This window comes from Falco peregrinus, chromosome Z (genome assembly GCF_023634155.1).
Source record: "Falco peregrinus isolate bFalPer1 chromosome Z, bFalPer1.pri, whole genome shotgun sequence".
Lineage (NCBI taxonomy): Eukaryota > Metazoa > Chordata > Aves > Falconiformes > Falconidae > Falco > Falco peregrinus.
In genome coordinates this window covers 69,143,783-69,160,024 of record NC_073739.1, presented here as the reverse complement: position 1 = coordinate 69,160,024, position 16,242 = coordinate 69,143,783, and the positions used below count along the sequence as shown (strand labels likewise).

Genomic DNA, 16,242 nt, shown 5'->3' with positions numbered 1-16,242 from the left:
TTTGTTCAATTTCAGTCCAGAGTCTTGCTCCACTTATGCAAACTCCAGATCACAATTTGCTTTTAGGATGAGGCAGATAACTGATATCTGGGGTGCCCAGAATACACGTCAGCTGATCTGCTGGTTATGCTTTTATTTTGTCTCCCTGAACAGGCTGGCCTGTGCTGGCCTCACCACCTGGTTCCTTCCACAGCCAAAGTCAAAGGCTGGTGTGATGCTGGGTCAAACTCTGTTCCAATCACTCATGAGGGGATGGAAAAATACGAAAGTAGGTATGAAACATTATTAAAAAACTCAGAATAGCACTGTCTTGTATTTTTAAAAAATCCAATTGTATTGTAAAATGGTGCCTTTAGAAGTTCTGTTCCTATTTGTTTTATTACATTTTTACCATTTTTGATTATTAAGGTGGAGGGGGGGCATGGGGTGTGTGTAGGGTGTAAAGTATTTGTGACTTCCCCAAAGTGTGAATTGGACAGGCTTTTGGTGAGAGAAAAATTTGGGCAGACACTAAAGGTGACACAGTTAAAATTAATTAGGCTCATATGAAAACTGTTCCTAGGCAACCTTACTGACAGTGAAGACTAGCAAACTAACAAATCTATACTCTGCTACTGAAATGAGAGCAAATGTAGGAGATTTTGATGAGTCTTTAAAAAAGTTGGAAGACTTCCCTTGTGTATACAATTGTCAAAACTAGATTTAAGCAGTATTACCAATCCTTTAAAGATCAAATATTAGCTACTAACTATATTGGAAATATTCAGTATTCTTGTGTTATTTCAGGTCCACTTTCAAAGCCTAGATTGTGACCTCTGGTCAGACTTTACCTTGCCAGGGAGAGAAGGAAAAGCTTACATCTGTATGAAAAGGGAAGCTGAGATTCTCAATCGCTGGTCTCAGGATCCTGAGGTTTTAAAAAACCCATCATCATATACTGGCATCACTTTTTAATATGCCCATCTTTCAAGAAAACAAAGCTTATTCTTTAACGTATATACCTATTATATGCCTCTGGTTATCACTATTGAACCAGACAACGTTTCACCTTTGGTCCTAAATGTGAACTCTTTTCACTTAGTGGATGTTCTGTATTATCTTAACGCCTGTTTGGCAACTACTCACCATTTACAGTGGAATGTGATCATGGATCCATCTTTTTGTTACAGATACACTACTGAAGTTTGCATGAGAGCAGTTGTGTTTGGTTGGGAACCCAATTTCTCCTCCCCAATGTAGACACTTCAAACAAAACCAAAAGAGATTCTTTCAGTTAAATCCATAATTACAATCCCCCCAAAATACCTACAATAGTCAACCCCTTTAGACGATGCCTGAAATTCTGCTTAGAATGTTCCAGTCTGAGTCCTAACAATTACTTCAGTTCTCTGAAACCAAAAGAGCAGAAAACTGGAGATAGCTAAGCTAGCAAGACATATCCTAAGCACCAAATGAGTGGATTAAAACTTTCACCAAATGCAGTTATGACCACTTATAAATATCCAGTAAAGGAGTCACCGGCTTTGTCCTAAGTGTGTTACCTCATAGTCTAAAACTTAATTCAGAAGCAATACTGTGCAGACCTGCAGTACCTGCTGCTAAAAAACTACAAACTGCAACTTTTGTCACTATTCAGAACAAGCACTTTAACTTTTTCCTTTTTACGCTGATGACATATTTTAATTAGGAAAATGGAAAGGGCTCTGGTTCTAGCTTTTGAAACTGAATATATTATTAGTAACTGGAATTATGCTGATCCCTACCATACTGATGAGGCATGTTGTTGCACTAGTCAATGGTTACTGAGTGCAAAACATAAAGCTCATATATTAGGCTATAAGCTGTAACTTCTAAATGGAATCTTTTCCACAAATTATTTAAAGGCATGGTAGTCTCCTGAACATCTAGTAATAGGGTACCCTATTAATTACTCCTGGAGACTTCTGTTTTCAGTGCTTCACTTCTAGTCATGCATGTGTGAGACTGGAAGCTGTGTGACACCTCTGGCAATGCCTGTTTTGCAGGAACAATTACACAGATGTAAATAAATGAAAAGCCCGATGTACATAAAACACTCTTAGCTCTTATGCAGAAACTACGGATTGTGTGAAGTAAGACAACATACACAGGCAACAGGTAACCTGGCAAGTTGTCCTCTGTGGACTGTCTCTTTTAATAGCATGTTCTCTTTATGGATTCACGTATTATTTACGCGATTGCCAGCTCTCCTCTTTGTTATCCTCCAGCACCATAGCTAGCACTCTTGAGTCCAGCACACACACCAGACCACCTCTTTACTACACGTTTCAAGAAACAACAGTAATAAGGAAGGTACCACCTATACGCTGCGGCGTTTGTCCCCGTGAAACAAGCGCGCTGCAGCCGGCCTCTCCGCAAGACGCCCGCCTCGACCTTCCCCTCCTCGCCCCAGCCGCTGGCGGGCAGCCACGGGAGCGCCCGCTGCTGCCGCCCGACACCCGCGGGCTCCCCCAGCGGCTGCGACGCCTTCAGCCCTAACAGCGGCACCGCGGCGTCCCCCGGGACACCCGGCCAGCGCCGCGGCATTGGGCGCAGCGCAGCGCAGCAGCGAGTAACGGGGCCGCCCCGGCGCCCCTCAGCCGCGCGCGGGCTCGAGCCGCCGGCGGCGCACAGGAGCCACGTGACAGAGGCCCGCCGCCGCCTTCCAGATGGGGGACGGGGAGGCCGCGTCACACGACCGCTCCGACCTCCGCGTTCCCGCCACTCCTTCCGGGTTGGCAGCCAGCCCCTCCCCCCGCCCGCCCCGTCCCCCGCCCCGCCCCGCGCCTGCCGCGCCGCCTTCCCCCAAGGTCGGTCAGTGCCGCGGCGGGGCTGGCGCCGGCGGCACCGTTGGTGGGTACGGCGGGCTGGGGGCTGGCGGGGCCGGGGCGGTGGCACTGCCACCGCCGCTTTCCCCTGGCGTGGGCGGGGTCTGGCCGTTGCTGAGGAGAAGGCGGCGGCGTCCCGCTCTCGCAGCGCCCGGGAGGGGCGAGAAAGGCGGGCGGGAAGGCCGGGCGGGAGGAAGGACGTGCGGGAGGAAGGACGTGTGGGGAAGGCAGGTGGCCTGGGCAGGGGCCTGCGGGGGCGCTTCCAGGCGGGGAGCAGGGAGTTGGCGGCTGCGGGCCGATCCCGGGCGGGCGGGTGGCCACCAGCCGTGGTGGCGGCGGAGGACAGCGTGCCCGGGCGGCGGAGGGCGAGCCGCCCGCCCAAGGTCAGTTAGTGGCCGCGGGCTATAAATAGCGGCGGGAGCGAAGCGGGGCCGCCGCTGCCTTGCGAGGCGGGCCAGCGGGGAGCGGTGGGCCGCCGCCGTCAGCAGGAACGGGCCGGCCTGGCGCGTCCGAGCCCGGCGGACGGCGGGGTTGCGGGCGAAGGGCCTTCCCCTCCGCCGGCAGCAGGCAGCCCCCGCAGCGGGCGCGGCCCGTCCCCGCTCGCCCGCTGTGCCGCTCGTCCTGCCCCGGGTCCTGCCTGGGTGCAGCTGCTGGCTCCCCGCAGGCTGCTGTCCCGCTCCGTACCTCCTTCGGGAGCTCTGCGGGGGGTGGGGGGTGTGTGTGCGTTGTTTGTCCGGTTCCCTGCGTTGCGGGAGGTTTTCCTCTGTCAGATTTGCTTGTTTGGACCAACGGTGTAAAGAGAATCTGATCTCGAGTCGCAGAAATACGATCTCGTGGGCTTGCTATGTTAGTCTGATGGTTGTCTTAGTTTTAAAAAAAGTTGTTTTCTAGCTAGAAAGAAAAGGGGGGGAGAAACAGTCATCCCATGGCTACTGGCAGTTGACCAGTTTTAAGCTGCTGGGTTTACATACCTTCTGTCTATTGTGATTAATAATTCTTGCTTTGTTTTTGCATGTGCAGCAGGGATTCCATACGTGGCAAGGAGTCTGCTGTGAGGTCTGAGTGAAATGGCAAGCCTTCTGCGTATTGCTGTTAGTGGGTGCCCAGCTCTTGTTTTTGGCAATGTGTTGCCACCTAAGGTGCATTCTGCAAAGATGCCGTGTTTGCGAATGTTTAGAACCCACCAGATGCGCATGTCTCAGGCAGCTCCAAAGCCAGGTAAATTAATTCAACCGTTGTAAATAATCTTTTGGTTTAAAACGTGAAGATAGCTTGAATTTTTCTTTCAGATATGCATTAGTACGGAAAGACTTAAAAAGAGCACTTCAGTTGTATCAGCAGCATAAAGGGCTTATACAGAAGGTGTTTGTGTTCATTATGAATACTTTGGATACAAGTAGTTTTTTATGGGTGGGGGATCAGAGTTCCTGCTGACACCTTGCTTGAGGGAAGTATTTAAACAAATGCTTTTCTTAGTTAAAAACCTGAGTTCTGCATGAGTTTTGGTAGTGCAACTCTTTGTGTGCATGCAGGGGAAAACAGCCCCAGCAAAGAAAGCATCTGCAAGTGTGACTATATGTAGATGTGGTTAGCCCATCTAAAAAATCTCTTAACTTTGTTTTGGAAACTCTTACGTTGTACGACCTTGAAGAACTTTTGATCTGCATCTTCACATGTAGGGTTTGTTGGTGTATTTGCACTAATTACATTTCAGTGCAGGTAATAGACAGCTTTGGGCATTTTCAGGAAAAAAAGGAGGGGAGAGTGGGTCATCCTTGATTCCAGTCTATGATGTGAGCCTTGTGTATGAAAATCAGAACGGACTTTTTTTGCTCAATCATACGCTGTGGATAGCCTGACAGCTGGAAGACTGGAAGATATATAAAACTGAGTTAATGATATTTTTGCCCATTATCCTGCATGGCTCATGTCTCCCTGAAAGAGTTCAGAGACCCTGCTTCAGTGCAGATCTAGGTTCTTCTCAGTCTGCCACAGGTTAATTTGGAGAGTTAGACTGATGATACATGTGTTGTTTGGTTCTTCCAAATATACACAGTAGGTAACTGCATTAGATATTTTAGAGTATTAGGGAAGTAGTGCTGTTTGTGAACAATGTGTCTGGTTGTGAAAACACAGCGACGTAAGACTATGCTGTATAACTCTGAGAAGCCGTTGTTGCATGGAATTTATAGTGATATTAACAGTGGCTGGTGCATTTTGGGGTCCTTTCAAATCAGTGACTTGGTGTTCTGGAGCTTCTGAAGAAACGTGGTGAGAGGAAGAGTTTATTTACCCTGAGAGGTCTTGATAATTGTATTGCATGGCTTTTTACCCCAGTTGCATGGTGAAACATGAATTTCTTTGCTGTGACTGACAGATTTGTGATGTTCCAATTTTTTTTCCATATTAAGTATCTGAGTGAGACATCTGTCTGTCTTGATATGGCAAATTGTCCCTTGGTTGGGAGTGTTAACCTGGGACGTAGGAAACTAGGTTCAAAGTTCTTTCTCAAATGACCCAGGTAAGTGCCCTTGTTGTTTGAGTTTGGTATCAGTCTTTGTATTTGACTTAGATCACAAATTTGATCATGAAACTGAAAGATCTCTTCAGTTCTACTGAAATTAGTATGCTTGTCTCTGTGTGTGTGTACTTTTCTTGTTTTTATGAATCACTTTAGAGAAATTTTTCCACAAGGACAGAGAATTCTGGTTAGTGTCATGTTTAAGAATTCAGTGCTGGCCCTTCAGATTTGTCGTGTGGAAGCCCTTATTTAAGGACGAGTAGTATTCATGCAACGCAGTTATTTAATGCTGAGAATTGTAAGTTTGGTAAGTCTTTTGATAATTAAGCTGTCCTCATAGCTCATTTTGGTAACATGAGATTTGTCATTTGGTAGAGGACAAACCAAGGATAAAACAGCCATTGAATGGCAAATAAGTAACAGTACTATTGCCTACGTATACTTTTTAAGTGCTCTTGAATCAGAATTTAACAGCATATAAAATAAATTTTATTATTTTAGAAATTATCTTTGATTATAGTGGCACTTGGTAAAATCACTGTAATATTAACAGGAGTAAGTTTTCTGAAAAGACTAGTGTCACAATAATTCTTCTTAAGCCTGTCGCTGTTACTTCTCTCAGATTAGCTTTCATTTAGTGGAGGATATGTTATGTACAAGAACAATAGCTGCTTGAGGAGTGAAGAGATTGAGTCAGTCAAAAAGTAAACTTGGAGGATGGATAATTTTCTTATTGCTGTTTATTTTGCTGCTCTTTTCTTTGTTTCTTAGAAACATAGGTGTTTTCATACAAGAGTAAACTAGTATTCTGTAACCTGTCTCAAATTGTTGCTAGCACCAGATGCTTGAAATGGATGCAAAACTTTCCAAAGCCCTGGGAAAGCTGCTTACAGAGTGACCGACTCAGAGGTTTCTGATATACTTCCAGATTGGTTTATCCTACAGCTCTGTGACTTTTACCCCACGTATTTTGGAATTTTTAATGTCCTTTTTATTTTGATGCTTCTTTCTTGCAGTTCTAAGTCTTGCAGAACTTTTAAACCTTTTATAGTCTATTAAGTCTCTAGATAAGCTGTGCATTATTTATAAAATATAGACATTCTCCTTTAATTTCTTTGGGTTTTTTGAATCCTCTTGCTTGTGTAAGAAGAGGGATCAGGTGTTTGTTTAATACTCTGTACTATTCTTTTATTTTTTTTCTTATTGCCAACAACATATTGCTGTTCTTCGGAATATGTCCTCATCTTCAGGACAGGTGAGATGGTGTTTTTAAAGCTGCTATTAGAGTAACTTAGAAATTAGGCAGGTTACATGTCTTGTTTTCCCATCCAAGAACATGTGGTATGTGGTCAAAACTTCTCCTTCCTCTATTCTCAAAGGCAGTCTCTAGTACTGATACTGTTTTGCTACAGACTACTTCCTGGAATCAGGTTAAGGAAATGAAGCCCTGTATTTTCGTCTATTTCTCTATGTAAAGTGTTTTGAGTTTTCTTGATTGTTTTAACTTGGTATCTTCTTTAAACACTCAGTTTATAGATAGAAGTTAAATGGAGAAAATCGCTTTTATAGTTATTTTCAGTTGTTTGATTTCTGAAACTTGGAGATGTAGACTACCTACTTACTTTGTTTAGAAGTCTAGGGACTGTGCTTTGACTATGTCTTCATTATGCAGGTGAGATTATGTGAAGGGGGTGAGAAAAAGTGGCTTCTTTACTAGTTTTTCTAAATTGTAATTCATGTATGTTCCATACTAAGCTTCTAAGGCCTGTGAAATTTAATGATTCTACTTTTGATAGTGGCAGGATCCTTTTGCTGTTGATTTTTGGTATCAAAAAAAGTCCTGCATTTCTCCTACTCAATGAACAGTATGTTAAAAATCTTCAAGTAACTCAAAAGGTGCTCAAGGTATGTGTGTGTTGGTCTGTTTCTGGAAAATGTTCTTTATGTCATAAAGCAGTAAAGTAGTTACTATAACATACTTGAAGCAGTTCTGAAAGAGATTATTTGGTGTGAAGGCTTAGGAAGGCAACTTGGAAGCTTCACACACATGCAGTTTTAAACCCATGGCAAAGGTGGCAGATGTGCTTCCTCAAAACCTAAATTAAGATCCTACATTTTTAATTTTGGATTTCAACCTTTCAAAAGTGATTACTTCGATGAAATTGCCAAGTTCAGCAAACCAAATCTGTGTTCATGGTATAGCTTCTTTCAAACACAGTATTTATCATACTCTGTCCTGAACTTTTAACATAGACTTCGCAGTTGTAGACATCTACTCTGTTGCTCTGCTGAATGATGTGATAGCTCAGGGTAGTCTGCTTGAAAAATGTCCTATATGTGGTGTGGCTAAAAGCTGGCAAATGGACATGTATTTGCTTCTGTATTTACTGGTTGCCAGGAATTTGGTAGTGGGACAGAGAAGAGGTGAGAGGTAAATGATACTTGTTGAATGTTTATCTTGAATTTGATCCCCAAAACATTGGAGGAGGGCATAGTCCTCAGTATGGGTCTCTGATCATTCTGCTTACTAAATAAGGTGCAAATACTTTCTACCTGAAAAAGGTTTACCTACTTTTATTGCATGCAAGATGTAACAACATGAAAGGAAAAAAAGGAGGAAACACATTTGGCATATAGCAAGTGCATATTCATGTACCATCCCTCCTAGCCGTTTACTCTTCTACTCTGGTACTCCACACAAAAGCAAGTGAACAAAAAGAAATCAGAAGCAGCAATTGTCATTTGAGCCTTAGGAGCTAAAACCCCCAAATCTTAAGTTTTTTGCTTGAGAAGTGTATAAGCTTTAGTCAAGCGTATGTGTAGCCGAGTACAGGGGTATGGTCACTTCCCTACTCCTGTTGGCCACGCCATTGCCCATACAAGCCAGGATGCTGTTGGCCTTCTTGCCCAGCTGGGCACACACTCCTGGCTCATCTTTGGCTGGTAGTCAGCCACTCCACGCAGGTCTTTTCCCACCAGGCAGCTTTCCAGTCGCTCTTCCCCCAGCCTGGAGCGTTTCATGGGGTTGCTGTGACCCACGGGCTGGACTCGTCACTGAGCCTGGTTGAACCTCATACAACTGGCCTGGGCCCATCGCTCCAGCCTGCCCAGATCCCTCTGCAGAGCCTCCTGCCCTCCAGCAGATCAACACATACACCCTAACTTGGTGTCACCTGCAAACTCACTGAGGGGGAACTCAATCCCCTCGTCCAGGTTGTTGATAAAGGTATTAAACGGAACTGGCCCCAGTACTGAGCCCTGGGGAACACCACTTGTGACCAGTAGCCAGCTGGATGTAACTCCATCCCCCACCACGCTCTGGGCTCGGCCAGCCAGCCAGCTTTATACCCGGCGCAGAGTGCACCTGTCCAGGCCATGAGCAGCCAGTGTCTCCAGGAGAATGCTGTGGGAGATGGCGTCAGGCTTTATTAAGGTCCAGGTAAACAAAATCCGCAGCCTTTCTCTCATCCGCTAAGCTGGTCATCTTGTTGTAGAAGGAGATCAGGTTCATCAAGCAAGACCTGGCTTTCACAAACGCGTGATCAGGACCTGATCACCTGGTTGTCCTGCACATGCGTGTGATGGCACCCAGGATCTGCTCCATAACCTTCCCCGGCATCAAGGTCAGGCTGGCAGGCCTGTAGTTCCCTGGAAGAATTGGAAGTAATACACTTCTTTGTCTGGTGATCTTCCATTCTGTCTTCTTGTTGGATGTGTTCAATCAGGCTTTTTTAATGGGTTGGAAGACTGACAAGTACAGGTAGATACATAAGTACCAGTTCTTAGCAACTCTGTATTGTGTTTTCAGAACATTCTAGGTTGATAGTGTCTTGAAAATCGTTAATTAAAAACATTTTCAGATCTTCAGCTTTAAGCACCTTTTAGTCCCAGTTTTATTTCTTAGATTTAGAATTAAAAATATTAAGATAATTCAGTTCAAAGCTCTTATGGTATGGTATACTTTTGGCTTTGTTTTGCTTGTTTCTGTCTTAAACAAAGAGGGAAAAAAAAAAGTGAAAAGAAGACCTTCCTGAAATGTGCAACACATTACTAATCTAGTACAATTTTTGTAGCACAATACATAGCGTGGCCAAATTAAAAGCAGATTTGTAATTTAAAACAAGCCTTTCATCCCCCTTCTATTTTGCTTGGGTGTGTTTTTTTGTTTTTTTGTTGCTTAATCTTTCATATGAGTGACTGTTTAGGCTGCTCAAGTTATATTTCATTAATATGTAGTAAGTGTCTTGTGCAGGAATGTCACAATCCAGGTTTAAGTATTTGATAGATACCGGTGAAAGCTGGTGTGGAACCGGGCCTGTATGCTGGACTGCATGCTGTGTATTGTAACTGATACGGTAGTTTGATATATGATTGTTATGCTTGAATCTGTGTATTTATAAATAATATATCTTAAACACTTGATTGGATCTGAGAAGTTTAACTCTCAGATATTAGACTGGATGCCCACAAATTCACATGAACAAAGTTTAATGTCTGTAATTTGAAACCTAAGATAAAACTGATAAATTGCAGCTTCAGCAGTTTCCTGGTGTAGTTTAGCAGAGCTTTGAACAAGTTAAGACAAGGAGATAACATTGAAGAAACTATTTATTGGACTGATATTGCATTATTCTTCAGCTAGTCCTAAATTCACATTTTTCATTTCTGTAGCAACTCTCTTAAGATTACCTTATTGATGTGGTTCTGCCTTTCAATGTACTTTGTGGTATGCAAGTTATGCTTCATTAATAGATTTCTGAGACAACAGTAATTTAATAGACATTAAAACCATGTTCAGTTAAAATGCAGTTCAGCTGTTCAAACTCATTTGCTTATTTATTCACAATAAAGTTGAAGTAACTAGAGAGGCATTTAAATTCTTTTTTGGGAGCAGTGTGTTATCACCAGAACACTGTGTATTCTATAAATCAGAACACCAATTAGACAGTCAGAAATATATACATGCAGATGGGTATGAACTGCACCAAACAGTTGTTACCCCTTGTGGAGCTGATTGTGCTGACCTGCTGATTCCTGAAAGAACTGGGATCTCTAGGAAGATGCTGTAATTAAGGAAATGTAAACTACACTGCTAGAAAATACTGTTCTGCTTCCTCTTCCCTTAGGAGGGAGAATTGCTGAGTGTGACATGTCTGCATGTGTCTCTACAAACACTGAAGAGTGCCATTAATATCAATTAATCTTCAGTCCAACTAATGCTGTCTTATCTGCCATTCTTACAGGAATTCCATATAAACAGCTGACTGTAGGTGTCCCCAAGGAGATATTTGAGAATGAGAAGAGAGTGGCTCTATCACCAGCTGGAGTTCAAGCCTTGGTTAAACAAGGTTTCAATGTTGTGGTAGAATCTGGTGCTGGAGAAGCTTCTAAATTTTCTGATGACCAGTACAGAGAAGCTGGAGCAAAGATCCAGGGGACCAAAGAAGTCCTGGCTTCTGATTTGATTGTCAAAGTAATTGCTTTATTATATATTTCCCATTACGTTATTTTGGAGAAACATATAGGTCTTTTTTTTTCCAGTAGTCTGCTGAAAGTTCAGTAAGTAAACTCCTTTAATATTTTCCATTTTAAGATCTGTTTCAGTTTTAGTCTGTTGGTTTTTTTTTAATAGCTCAGATGGGCACCTACAGTAATGAACTAGTAAATGGCAACGCTGAAAAAAATTGAGGGTAATTTCTTATGAAGGTTTCAGCTGCTTACTGTGGCTTAACACCAGCTGGCAACTAAGCACCACACAGCCACTTGCTCACTTCCCCCTGGTGCGATGGGGAAGAGGAAGGGAAGGGTAAAAGTGAGAAAACTCATGGGCTGAGGTAAAGACAGTTCAATAGGAAAAGCAAAAGCTATGCACACAGGCAAAACAACACAATGAATTCATTCACCACTTCCCATCAGCAGGCAGGTGTTCAGCCATCCCCAGGAAAGCAGTACCTCTCCGTCATGTGTAGCAGTTACTTGGCAAGACAAATACCATCACTCCGCGCATCCCCCTTTTCCTTCTTCCTCCAGCTTTATATGCTGAGCATGATGTTCTGTGGTATGGAATATCCCTTTGGTCAGTTGGGGTCAGCTGTCCTGGCTCTCCTCCCTCTCAGCTTCTTGTGCACATGCTCACTGGCAGAGCATGTGAAACAGAAAAGTCCTTGACTTAAGAGTAAGCGCTACTTAGCAACAACTAGATAACAGCGGTGTGTTACCAGTAGTATTCTACTAAATCCAAACCACAGTGCTGTACCAGCCAGTAGGGAAAAAATTCACTCTATCCCAGGCAAAACTTTGAGGAGTTGTTTTCTAGAGCGAGGTAGACTGTTCCAGGCTCTAATGAGATGAGACGCCTGCTCTAAGAAACTGTCACTCCAAAATTCATTAACATACATGCAAGTTACTCTTTAGAAAGAGTGGCTTGGAATTTTGAAGATACAAGTTCCTAGCTTTTCTTAGTCAGACATCCAACAATTCCACAGCAGCAGTGTGTTTCAAAAGTAGTTGTAACTAGTTGATTTATAGCTGATGTGGGAAGGCTGCTAAAAGTGAAGTTGCTTAAGAGGTATTAGGTTGTGCAGAGTCCTGAAGCAAAAAAGAAAAAGCTTAAGCTTGGATGTTTAAGCTTCCTTTAACTGCCCTCTTTGAAGTTATCCTGTCAGGTTTGAACACAGAATTTCTGTGAACTACTTTGTGAACAACGCTTTTAAGTAGGTTTCTTTTTGAAGAAAAGTGAGAAACTCGGAAGAAGTGAAGGCATATCAAGATGAGTATCTGCTGGACTTCATCCTTGAAATTCCCTGCATGTAATGGTGCATTGCAGCCTTATTAATGATTCTTAGCCTGTAAAGCTTAATTGGCTTATCTATTCAGTAATAATTTTGCTTAAAAATGTCAGGTTTTGAAGCAGCTGTCTGTCATAAAAGCCAATAACTGCTCATTGGGAGCCATGAGATCTTGCTGCCCTGCCACCAAGAGGAAATTCTAGTATGTGCACTGCAGTTAAATGCCATTACTTGGTTCAGTTGTGTAAACAGCCTTTGATACACTTCCTTCTGTCGTTGGTGGGTGGGAATGGACAGCCTGCAGGCTGGGAGAGAGGAAGTGGAATGTGTTCTGATTTATTGCCTCAGATTAATTTGGAAACTTCTTTCTTTCTTCAGGTGAGGGCTCCTATACATAACTCGACTCTAGGTGTACACGAGGCAGATCTTTTTAAGACAGCGGCTACCCTGGTTAGTTTTATCTACCCAGCACAAAATCCAGACCTCCTGAAAAAACTTGCAGAAAAAAAAACTACTGTGTTGGCTATGGATCAGGTTCCACGGGTCACCATTGCTCAGGGATATGATGCACTTAGCTCCATGGCCAACATTGCCGGGTATGAACCTTACTTCTTGTGATTTTTTGTTTTTTTGTGGGTTTTTTTCCCCCCAGCCTGAGTAAGTATAGCTCAATTAAAAGCTGTTAGGTTTATCTAAAGCAATTCTGCATCTCTGTACAGCTGTTTCAAGCAGGATGACACTGTTGGGGGTGCCAAACAAATTTTCTTATGGTCAGCTTTGCAGCAGATGAGAACAAGACTTTGAAAAAAACTAAACCAAACCAACCAAAACTGAAGACAGTTTTAATTCCTCAGCTGCTTTGTCTAGTGCCTTTTTGATCTGTACTAGATTAGAGCAGGCACGAAGATATCCTTAAGACAGCTTGAACACAGATTGTCTGTAGTTGGGATCTGATGATTTTGGGAGATAATTAACCAAAACTGCTTAGTATGACTGCAGTTGCTATGGCAGTTATGAACAGACCAAATACTCTCAGACATCTTCATGCTTTGCGCCTGGTATTCGCCGTAGCGAATTAAGATGTTGTCATCAAGCTGACTCCTGTTATTAGGTTCTCTGTTCTTTTTTTGGTAATATTTTTGGCTTTGTACTTGGTTGATGTCTGTGAGGTGTAATAAGCATTGGAGAAGGCCACCATATTTTGTGGGCACCAGCAGTGTACATCCATATACATGTTTGGCTACTTCTCTGTGTTTTTATTCTTGGTAATTTTACTAAAATACAGAAAATCATAATTATTTAAAGATATAAAATCTACAAGCTGTATTCCAAATTAGAACTAATTTTATGGCATACGGATCTCTATATGTGCCTGATAAAGATAGGGAAGAGAGTGGAACACGACTGTTGAATGACAACACTGTTAGGAAAAAAATGCAAGAAAATGTGCACTGTTGTTAAGAAAAGGCATAATTACACATTAATCTGCATTTTCAGATAGCTCTACTGATGTCAACTTGGCATCCAGCCACCGATTCTCAGATGGCTACAAAGCAATGGGACAGAAGGGGTGGCAAGGTTAAGCCATATCGTTCTGCAACATTAGGGTCAGAGTATGTTTTTTGAATGTGTGCTTGCTTGTCTAGGTGAATTTACATAAAATTATTCTGGGTTTTGCAAGTGCTTGTCTTCAAAGACCACAGAGTTAACTTTTGGAAAGTTATCCATTTATTGTTCAGATAAAATTGTATTTGAGAGTGAATAGTTGTGGACATGTAGTATACTGCGATCCAGAAACTGTCTAAAAATGCATTCCATGATTTTTTTTTTAAAAAGGAAGAAATATTAAGAAAGACATACTATTAAACTTGTGCTTAATAGTAAAATACTGAATCTGCATGCTATTGTCAAAAGTTCATCCCTTTGATTGCTGTCATGAATGAAGTTGTACTGAGCCTGGGAAAATACTGATGTGTGTTCATCCTTAATTGACAGTTACAAGGCTGTGGTACTGGCAGCAAATCACTTTGGCCGATTTTTCACAGGTCAGATCACAGCTGCTGGTAAAGTTCCTCCAGCAAAGGTATGTGCAATTAAACAGATACTGTGGCAGAAGAATATTTGGGTTTGAGTACAGCTAACCATTGCTGAAACTGTGTTAAAGGACTTTTCTGCCTTGAGGCTAGTTCTAGAGACTTCAGAAATCCCTGTAGTTATTCCCATACCATTTTTTGTTCACTACCTGTAGTGCCATGTTTTTGGGGGAATCACAGAATAATTTGAGTTTTTGCTTAGTTTTAAACATCAAACTCTCTCTCTCTCTCTATATATATATATATACACACCTTTTTTTTTTTTTTCCAGATGGGGAAAGGCAAGGAGGCAGTTAAGTCAGAGATGGTGGAATTTCTGGTGCATGGAAGGCTGTGATGGAAGGGATTGCTTGATGGGAATTGCAGGTGGATGGGATTGAAGAAAAACTACAGTAGAGTTAGGGAAGGAAAAAGAAAGAAGATAAATTAAGGAGAAAACCTGTTCTTACATAAACTGATGAGTTGGCTTTTGGAGTTAGGAGCTTTTAAACTGTTAGATTGATGGGGCAGCTTTACCAAAGTCATTTTGGGTTCTCTATCCTGATGTAACTTATTTAAATGGCTGGTTAATGAGATCTGTCTGCAGTTGTGAAAGCAGTATAATGCCACTGCTCTTCTAACCAGCTGTAGTACTAGTTTATACTCCAAGCATAATAATGGTATCATTCTAGGTCTTGATCATTGGAGGAGGAGTGGCCGGCCTGGCTTCTGCAGGAGCAGCTAAATCGATGGGTGCAGTGGTTCGTGGATTTGATACTAGGTGGGTGTGTAAAAATGGTAATAGCAATCAGAAATAATTTTAAGATGAAATAGTTTATGGCTGTATTACAGTGAAAGCACTTGTACTGCATTGAATCACAATTCCTTTCCTACCATTTTTACTCCATCATTATTCCTCCTTTTTTATACCTCAAAACAACCAAACCTTCCAAAGCATCCTTCTCATTAAATAATTTGAACTATGAGAAATTTAGGGCTTTTATCCAGAAATTCATGTCTCTGTTCTTCTTGGGGACATGGAGAAAATAATAAAGAAATCATCTTTAATGCCCTCATTTATAGCTTGTTTTGATCCAGGTTCCTAGCTATGTACTCTCATTCACTTGTACTCTCCTGGTCCCAGAGAGGCCAGCTAGGATCTCTATGGAGTGACACTTCTTTCAGTCTGCTGAAGGAGAGAAAAACATAGAGTTACTTTGTTCATGAAACTCGAAGATTCAAGAACAGAAACTGCAGCTGAAGCTGCTTCAAATACTGGTTTCTCAGGTCTCTTCTTTATGTTCAGAAGGATTATTTTGTCCCATAACCATTTTTTAGAGCAATAGACTGGGAAAATTACAGAGCACAAGCATTTTCCTTCTTATAGCTACAGGGTCTGCAAACTTGATTTATTTGTTTTTCTATTATATGGCTTTCTTATATTGAATTTGTATGTGCTTAATACTGTATTTGCATTAAAATTACTTGTATGTTTTTATGCAGAAATGGCATCTAGTGCCACTTTGCTATATCTAATATGAAAGAATAAAAATCAATATATCTGCAGTTTTATGATGTGCAATATGAAAAAAACATTTGCTCTGGTTTGCTAGAAAATCTGCATATGCCTTAAAACAAACTGGAAACAGTGTATTTTTTATAAAAGTATGATCAAAATCTGTCTAAACTTCCCAGATTTTTTTCAATTCCCTTCTTAAGCATCCTATATACTTCTGTCTTGGTGTGCAAGAATTTGTTAAATCCTCTGCATGTTGCAAATGTTCACCCAGCACTGAAATTTAGTCTCATAATTTACTGTGATGCCACATGATGCAGACTAAATTACAGATTTACAGGATAACCGTAAAAAAAGAAAGAAAAAAAAAAAAAAAAAAAAAAGAAAAAACCCAAACTCCAGAACAGCGTCACCTGCCTGCACCCCCCAACCAGTTTTCCCTGTTCAAGTGAGACTGACTTCTATTCCCATTTCACAGATTAAATCAGGGCCACAGGCT

At 42.0% G+C, this 16,242-nt stretch overlaps 1 protein-coding gene across 3 annotated transcripts in view; it reads left to right on the top strand.

Annotated features, from left to right (window-relative positions):
- Window positions 1-2,774: 2,774 nt before the first annotated feature.
- The window catches only part of NNT (nicotinamide nucleotide transhydrogenase), a 47,607-nt gene continuing 34,139 nt past the window's right edge, over window positions 2,775-16,242 (top strand). The window contains exons 1-6 of one of the 3 annotated variants that reach the window (XM_055790195.1): window positions 2,775-2,871; window positions 3,867-4,064; window positions 10,611-10,840; window positions 12,534-12,751; window positions 14,151-14,238; window positions 14,920-15,008. In XM_055790195.1, coding sequence (XP_055646170.1) covers window positions 3,914-4,064; window positions 10,611-10,840; window positions 12,534-12,751; window positions 14,151-14,238; window positions 14,920-15,008 — 776 coding nt within the window. In that variant the 5' untranslated portion in view covers window positions 2,775-2,871; window positions 3,867-3,913. Of the gene's footprint in view, window positions 2,872-2,995; window positions 3,016-3,096; window positions 3,230-3,866; window positions 4,065-10,610; window positions 10,841-12,533; window positions 12,752-14,150; window positions 14,239-14,919; window positions 15,009-16,242 lie in introns of those variants that run through there. The other 2 variants (XM_055790197.1, XM_055790196.1) reach the window with 2 other exon arrangements.